This window comes from Pelmatolapia mariae, linkage group LG13 (assembly GCF_036321145.2).
Source record: "Pelmatolapia mariae isolate MD_Pm_ZW linkage group LG13, Pm_UMD_F_2, whole genome shotgun sequence".
NCBI lineage: Eukaryota > Metazoa > Chordata > Actinopteri > Cichliformes > Cichlidae > Pelmatolapia > Pelmatolapia mariae.
Window position 1 is genome coordinate 34,657,290 of NC_086238.1, and position 8,872 is coordinate 34,666,161.

At 41.4% G+C, this 8,872-nt stretch overlaps 1 protein-coding gene across 1 annotated transcript; it reads left to right on the top strand.

Annotated features, from left to right (window-relative positions):
• Positions 1 to 219: 219 nt before the first annotated feature.
• chchd1 (coiled-coil-helix-coiled-coil-helix domain containing 1) lies at positions 220 to 6,109 on the top strand. The gene is made up of 3 exons (XM_063492068.1): positions 220 to 531; positions 1,054 to 1,172; positions 3,736 to 6,109. Exons 1-3 carry the CDS (start codon positions 393 to 395, stop codon positions 3,844 to 3,846), a joined length of 369 nt encoding a protein of 122 aa, XP_063348138.1. The 5' UTR covers positions 220 to 392; the 3' UTR covers positions 3,847 to 6,109.
• Positions 6,110 to 8,872: the final 2,763 nt, after the last annotated feature.

The following is an 8,872-nucleotide window of genomic DNA, read 5'->3' on the forward strand; positions in this document are numbered from 1 at the left end:
GTAAGAACTCGAGAAGTGAGAGTTATCAGGCCACATTTTGTTTTTAAGGCAGACTAGTTTGTTTGGGAGAATTTGATTTTTTATTTTTTATTTTTTGACATTTCGGTCCACACTCCACGCCAGTTGGTGGCGGTAATGCAGCGTTTTGCTGCAATGCTAATATATGCCAATAAATAATATAAAGAAGAAGAAGACCTTTACGACAATTAATTTCTTTCTACGGTAAAACATGGCGCCGCGCAGCTAAGCTTGGTGAGGTAATGAAGCCCCGAGACAAACACTGAGAGCTTTTCTTCTGTTTTTTCGTTCTCAAAGTTTCAACATATTTCCTCGGCGAGGCAGCAGTTCCCCGTGGAGCTAAGGCACAGTGAAGGGAGGACTTTCACACTACGATGGCCACGCAGGGAGGCATCGTGTTCCAGGAGAAGGTCAGCAGACTGCTCCGCGGCCAGAACGGAAAACCAGTGCTCAAACCGAACAGGGCTCTGGTTCTGAAAGACGCTGTAGCGAACCGAAAACCCAAGAAAGGGGGTAAGAACATAAAGACATGAATACATCAGCGCTGCAGGAGAAACGGACCGAGAGGGCTGACTACAGAAGCCCCACCACAGACTAAGTACATGCAGTGTAGTTCAGTGATGTGCTGATAGTAGCAGCAGGTTGGAGGTTGGGGCTGTGCTCTACTCAAATTGAACTAAATGCTGCAAAACTGATCCGATAGTGCTTTACGGGATTGATGTCTTAGAAGAATAGAAGAGCAATATTAATTGACAGATGTCTCCACCTTCAGATGATTTAAAATGTCAGTTTGCGTGTTTGATCTGCAGGATGTTTCAGATCAATCACAAATAGCCATTTTTATTCATTTATTACACTTTTTTCTCAAAGAACTACAACAGAGTTACGTTTCTGTGTTTATACACAAGTATCTGGATTTACTTTACACTTGTAGTTGCCTGTAGAAGTCCTTTATGTCCCACAGCCTGTTAACTAGATTTATTATGAATAACTTAAGTTGGATTAATGTGTAAATACGAATGTCTTTCTCCACAGAGGCCTCTTGTATCACTGAAATGTCAGTCCTGATGGCCTGTTGGAAGCAGAACAACTTTGTGGACACTCTGTGCTCTAATGAGATTAACAGCTTTTATATGTGTGTGGAAAAGGCTCGGGTATGTCCATGTTTCTGCACCTTCACACAAGCATGAGATCATTTTCTTTTTGATCAAAATCCAGCTAATGCAGAATTCAGTGAAACATGCCCAACTGTGACTCTAGCAGTACAGATAAACTAAGAATGGGGAGAAAAGTGTTACTATTATTTTAGAGTAACACAAATGGAAAATAAATTATGCATCATATGCAAATTATGTATCCTCGTGTGATTTTGATGTACAACTTACCCAAGCGGCAGAAAACAACCATTCCTAACAGATATACACTAGCAGTCAAACGTTTGAAACCACCTTCTCATGTAATGATTTTCCTTTATTTTTCCTAATTTCTACATTGTAGATACAAACTGAAGGCATCAAATATATGAAGCAAGATACATAGGATTATGTAACAAAGAAAAAAAATTGATAAATAAATAAATGGATAGAAATATGTTTTATATTTTAGATTCCTCAAAGCAGCCACACTTTGCTTTGTTGACAGCGCTGCAAACCCTCGGCCTTCTCTCAGACTACGTCCACACATACACGGGTATTTTTGACAACAGAGATTTTCCGTTTTTGTTTTTGTTTTTTTTTAATTTACATCCTGTCCACACAAAAACGAAGGAAAACGCAGCTAGGAACATGCCAAAGCAACAGGTGGCGATATATTTCTAACCGTGTAGAAATGTTGGCCAATCAGAAGTCTAGAAGCCTGGGTGGGAAAGATTAAACAAAGATAGCGCATAGAAGCAGAACTGAGTCCTGTGTGTGTATATGTAAGCATTTAAACACTGCAGAGAGTACCAGTAACAGTATTGTAGAAATTCATTTCACCGAAACAATAACGTGGCGCACAGTGCGACATCAAAAAATGCGCCCACCTTTGACACTGCGTTTTCTCCGTTTTCCTCGTCCACACGTAAATGCAAAAACGGAGTTTTCGAAAATCTCCACCCTGGCAGGCATTTTTAAAAATCTCCTTTTTCAGTGACCGGAAACGCCGTTTACGTGTGGACGAAAGGTGCAAACGCATAGAAAAATCTGCATTTTCAAAAATACCCGGGTACGTGTGGACGTAGCCTCAGTGAGCTTCATGATGTAGTCACCTGACATGGTTTCACCTCACAGGTGTGCCTGTCAGGGTTCATTTGTGGAATTTCTTGCCTTCTTAATGGAGTTGGGACCATCAGTTGTGTTGTGCAGGTCAGGTTGGTAAACAGTTGACAGCCCTATTTGACAGATCCACTCAGCTAATAAAGAGAAACAACAGCTCATCATGACTTTAAGAACTGAAGGTCAGTCAGTCCTAAAAATGGCTAAAACTCTGAATGTGTGCAGTGCAGTCACAATACCCATCAAACACTACAACAAAACAGGCTCACATGAGGACCGTCCCAGGAAAGGAAGACCCAGAGTCCCCTCTGCTGCTGAGGATACATTCATCCGAGTCACCAGCCTCAGAAATCACAAGTTAACAGCACCTCAGATCAGAGCCCAGATAAATGCCACACAGAGCTCCAGTAGCAGACACATCTCTACATGTTCAGAGGAGACTGTGAATCAGGCCTTTATGGTCAAATAGCTGCTGAGAAACCACGACTAAGAAAAAGCAACAAGCAGAAGAGATTTGTTTGGGCCAAGAAACACAAGGAACGGACATTAGACCAGTGGACATCTGTGCTTTGGTCTGATGAGTCCACTGTGGTCTGCATGCATGGTTCCCACCGTGACCATGGAGGAGGAGGTGTGATGGTGTGGGGGTAATTTGCTGGTGACACTGTTGGGGATTTATTCAGACTTCTGAACCAGCATGGCTCACAGCATCCTGCAGAGACATCACATCCAGTTTGCATTTAGTTGGACATCATTTATTTTTCAACAGCACAATGACCCCAAACACACCTCCAGGCTGTGTGAGGGCTATTTGTCCAAGAAGGAGAGTGGAGTGCTGCACCAGATGGCCTGGCCTAAACCCAGTGGAGATGGTTTGGGATGAAGGCAAACAGGCCAACAAGTGCTCAGCATCTCTGGGAACTCCTTCAAGACTGTTGGAAAACCATTTCAGGTGACGACCTCATGAAGCCCATGGAGAGAGTGCCAAGAGTGTGCAAAGCATTAATCGAAGCAAAGGGTGAGGGGTATTTGGAAGAATCTACAGTATAAAAAAATGCTGAATTATTTCACACGTTTGTGTTTACTACATAATTCCATATGTGTCCATTCATACTTTTGATGCCTTCAGTGAGAATCTACAATGTAAATAGTTATGAAAATAAAGAAAAAACATTAAACCTTTGACTGGTAGCTTACATCAGTTTTCTGTGTTTTGACATTGAGCTGAGAGTTCGGTAGACTTTATAGAAGGTACAGTTACATTTCAGTGAACCGGCCAGCTCAGCAACAGCCCTGGAAGACTAGAAGCACACACCTGTGCTTCTTCCTCATTATTCTTTCTAAACTCTGACTTTAGAAGGCCTGCAAAATGTTGGGCTGAAAGTGGGCAGAAGTGTCCTTGTTGTAGTTTAGAAACATTACTCTCATAAACACATCTGTAATAAATCTTCTTCCTTCGTAGGCTGATGCGAAGAATAAAGCTGGACAGAGCAACATCCAGGGAGGACGTCTGCCACCAAAACAAGCCACGGCGCTCCTGAAGAGATATCCCAACCTGTGCAAAGAGATCTGACACACAAACATTTTAATGCTCTTCTTGTACAGATTTGGAATGGGCAGCATTTGGACTAGGACGCTCTCGGAGATGAATTTGGATTATGTCATGGTGTGTCGAGCTGCAGTTGCCAAATAAATAATGAAATAAATAAACATAAAACAAATAAATGAGTAGAATATTGAAAAGGGTGATTGTTGCTTTTACCCTTTACTGTAAGGTTCTTTCATACCTCTGACTGTTAGTTTGTAATGTGCACTTGTGTTCTTGTCTTGTTTTAAAATACAAAGGAACTGTTTCATGTCCTGAATTGAAACTGATGTCTGTTTTTTCTTAATCTAATTTGGCAAAGTGGTTTGATTCAGTGCAACGATCGTAAGTGGATGTGATGGAATTATTCTTCTAGGGTTGCATGGCTCTGGCCGGAAGGTTACTGCTATCGCTGAACACTGGAATGCTCCATCATTCCTGTGGAAGCTGATATTGGTGGTCAGCAATGTCAAAATTCAATCAGCCAGAGAGACTTGCATTAAGTACCAGTAAACAATGTTAGTGTGTTTGATGCAGATATCTGTGATTGGATTTGAACACTTAAAAAACATTCTGTCTGTGGCTTAACCTGTACTTACAGTATTTTAACAACAGTGTAAACCTAATGAATCTAATCATGTGAGTGTGACTACTGCTGCTTCAACCTTACAGGCTCTGTTAGCAGCGTTCTACCATTTGTAGACATGTTACTACCAGTTTACACATTCCTCCTCCTCGGTTATGTTGGTTGGGTGTGTGTATCTCACTTCCATAGACTCTTGCACTGCACCACAGTCTGAAATTGATATTTTATCAAACACTTTAGTGTGTGTTAAAATGTAATTTTTTGAAGAATATTTATATGAAGGTTGCACTTCATGCACTCTTCATATCAGAGCATTGCTTTGGAATCACTTAGGTTTGTAACACTGGCTTTGTTTTAAAAGATTTGAACTAGCAATATATTGTAAATCATTACAAAATATTATTGTGAAAATATTTGTATATTTCAGTATCTGCTGATCTATTGGAATTTTGCAACAATCTCTAGGGCTGGACTTCAGCCATGGAGGGTCCAGGTTTCCAGCTTAGCCATGATCCTTTCTCTCAGCTCAGCTGCTTTCACACTGAAACACCTTCAATGCACCAGTTGTACGTGGGGCTTGGTGCCCAGTCTCAGGTGGAGGTTATGATTTCTCCCCCCGACATCCTCACGTCCTACTGTGTAGTATTTGTGTTGTACACTGAGATACTAGATGTTGGGTATCAGAGATTCCATAGGTCCCACATCCTCTTCATGTAACACCTTTAATTTTTTTGTATTACCTTATTTATTAAGTTACTGTAGTTGATGGCCTGTGGGCATGTAGTAAGTCTAAACAAATATATATAAATTCCTTACTTTAATGTTATCTTATTTACTGGATAAGTTATTGTAAATGATTTGTCATGACAAACACAATCAGAACTAAAACTGAATAATAAAGCTTTACAGTTATGCTATATTAAGCTTAATTAATCAGTACTGTATTTCTAGGCAATCTTCCTCTTAACTTTGGGGCTGGAGCCTTTCCCAGCTGTCCCTGTGCAGCAGGTGGTGTGCACCCTGCACAGGTCACCAGTCTGTCACAGTAATAACACAGAGTCATGCTTGTATTCAAACCCACAACTAATTTCGAATCATCAGTTACCCAACAAGGAGCGCTGGGATGAAGGCAGAGTACCCAGACGGAAATCCACTCAGACACAGGAAGAGCATGCAGCTTCCACACTGAGGAGCTCCAGACAGATCGCAAGAATGTCCAAGGTTCAAATCCACTATTAGCCAGCAGTCCTAACCACTGCACAGCTGCATGGCTCTTATAGTACATTAGATTTAAAATTCTATCACTGCTTTTACTTCACTGACAACAGTATTTTAAGCTAGATTGATTTTTTAAATGTGGTTAATACGATGCTTTGTTTCTATTGACATTTAGCTAACGATGTTGAAAGTGTGGATTTGGTTTCATGTTTTGTCTAAGGCACAGGAAGGATTTGGGGCTGTTTGCACCAGCCACTGTGAGAACATTTTTCTGCTGCATCCCTGTTTATCTGCACATCATTGTACAAACCATTTCCCCACCCTGCTTATCACTTCCTCCCAAATATCCACACTCAACAGGAACTTTCTTACAGTCCACAGTAATTACTATTTCATACACACCTTAGGGCTTCTTACACATTCAATTACACCACATATATTATTTATTTACCTAATTATCTAAAAAAATAACTGAATTATAGATTAAATACAAACACAAACCCCAAGTACAGCCATTTTCAGTATATTCCCTGTTGTGTGCAACACTTTTAAATGGGAGGGTTATGGTATTAAAACGGGAACTACGTGTTACTAAGTCAACATTACTCTTAGCTGCTGTTCACTGGTATTGCACTAATGTTGCTCAGAATAAGTTTGTGACAAACGTTCCAAGTATATCTATTCGGTGACTGCTTTTGGAAAAAACAAACAAACAAAGGAACCTCGGGGCCTCGAGGTGGTTTTTTGGTTCAGCCCACGTCGATGGCTGTTAGCACTTAGTGGTCCTGAGAATGTTCACTTCTCAGAGTCTTTTTAGGGTGTTTCTGTGGGATCTGTGAAACCGTTGCTTCTTATCTTTGTCACCTATCTCTACGTATTGTTTTAATTACACAATCTGTTCCAAACCCCCAAACTGTTGCTGATATACCGATTCTTAGGACCTCCACGCCTGTAGTTGCCTTCATTATCAGTTAGAGCTCCTGCACATTCTTCTTTTTCTGTGGTGCACTGCAATAAATTTGCGGTACTGCTTTGGCCATTCTCCCTTTAGTTCCCCTGTGGGCTCATTTTTTTCCCCAACACGGCTTATATCTTTAACAATCCTGATATTTCTGGTGTTTCAGTTTATTATTGTAATCATTAGGCTTGTCTCTACTAGCTGCTATGAATATGTGGTACGTGTGTGTTGTGTATGTGTATAGGAGCTGGTAATGCTAGCATTAACAGACAAGTACTGCTAGCTTGGAAGTTGTAGTGGGTTTAAAGAAAAATAAATACACTCCCCTTTTCCACAAATCCCCTGTGGGAGGGGAGCTGGAGTGGGCAAATTGTTTACTTGGAGGTATTTCTTTTTACCTTTTCATTGTCAGATGCACGACACAGGAACACGCGGTGTTAGAGGTATCTGAAGCCTCAGCCCAAAGACAGAGATGATTAAGATCAAGGGTCGCAATCATCCTCGTTTTGTTTTGTTTTGTATTTGTTTTTTCTGGCAAACTTTCACAATCAGTGCCAAGTAAAACGCAGCTTATCAGGCTCTGCTTATCTGTCTGATCCAGTCCTGTTCAGAAGTTGTAGCAAGCAGAATAATGGTCTGAGGGAGGGAGGGGAGATGTTGAGGATAAAGCAAACACACAGGCTGGGTCTCCAACCGCTGCATCTGTAGCAAAGCATACTCAAATGATACACAACACCTAGGAAGTGACAAGGGGGGAGCGGCAGTAAGGGGAATCCCAACCTTAATAACAATCTCCCAGAGGGACCAAGGCCCAGCAAGCCCCAGACTCAGGCCTAGTACCACACAGAGCCAGCAATGATCCAGGGAGGCAGTCAACAGGTCACCAATCACCGGGTAGAGTGTAGGAAACGTGGGTGTAGAAGACCTGCCTGCTCCTGTTCCTGCTTCTGCTTGTCTGTGTAATTTAAAAGTAAAATAAAATGGCCTGATGTGTAAAAAGTGAGTGACTGGTTCAGCCTGATCACAGACCTGCTGTTGATGACTTAGCTGGAGCCGTTTCATAAGTAGTGGCTTCAGTCTTTGCTGAACTGCTGTCTGGTAACAGTCAGTGCTGCCCAGCTCCTTGCCTTTGTTTATGCTGCCACTTGTTTGTCAAAAGGATATTAAGCTGCTTTTTCCTGTGCTCAGACTTCGCTTGGACTCGCTGACACAGAGAGGTGAGCTGTCTTTGATTTAGAGTGAACATGCGGACTGGAATCTGTGGAAGCCCAAGAAGAGACTCGAACTGTCACAAGTTTTTGGTCTTTTGGAAATTGTGAATAAATCTGCTGTTCTTTAACTCCTAAGTCCTGCATTTGACTCCTGCCTGTACATAGACCTTCACAAAAGGAACAATTTCTTCCATATTCCCCAGTAAACTGTATGGTTCTCCACGACACACTTACTGTATAAATTTAGGAAACACTACTTACAAAACAAGTTTAATAGTAGCAATGTACCACTCAGTACTTGTTGACCTACTGATTTTTTTCTTTTTTTTAAATTCAGTCATTTATATAGTGCTGAATCACAACAACATTCATCTCAAAGTTGTTTATATTGTAACATAAAGATACTACAATTATAGGGAAAGACCTGACCAATTATTGGACCCCATATGAGCAAGTGCTTTGAAAACAGTGGAAAGGAAAAACTCCCTTTAAACAGGAAGAAACATCCAGCAGAACCAGGGTCAGGGAGGGGCAGCCACCTTGGGGGTGAGGGAAGAAGACAGGACAAATACATGCTGTAGAATAGAGCCAGAGACTAAACACGTATGTGTTCATGTGTTCATGGATGCATCATGAGAAGCCCTCAACAGACCTATTGAAACGTGACCAAGGGAGGTCTGAGAGTCATCTGATCCAGTCCTAACTATATGTTTCCCAAAAAGGAACGTTTTAAGCCTAAACTTAAAAGTAGAGAGGGTGTCTATCTCCTGAATCCAAACTGGGAGCTGGTCCCTGTGAGGAAGTGTAACGCAAGTGGTAAGGAAGGTGATAGGTAGACAGCATCAGCAGATATTATCTGGCCTAAAGGAAGAATGTATATTAAAAACAGAGTAGGTCTCAGCACGGAGCCCTGAGGAACTCCACATAGCAACTCTGTAGATTCAGACATAATCTGGTTTGCAGACAGACTAAAACTCCTATCAGATATGTAGGATGAAAACCACTTAAGGACAGAGCCAGACAACCCAACCAGATCTCTCA

Excerpts from the sequence above, each read along its gene's own strand:
- chchd1 (XM_063492068.1), top strand. The coding sequence starts at position 393 with ATGGCCACGCAGGGAGGCATCGTGTTCCAGGAGAAGGTCAGCAGACTG. Across the intron at positions 532-1,053 it reads CCGAAAACCCAAGAAAGGGG|AGGCCTCTTGTATCACTGAA; the intron begins GTAAGAACATAA and ends CTTTCTCCACAG. Across the intron at positions 1,173-3,735 it reads TGTGTGTGGAAAAGGCTCGG|GCTGATGCGAAGAATAAAGC; the intron begins GTATGTCCATGT and ends CTTCCTTCGTAG.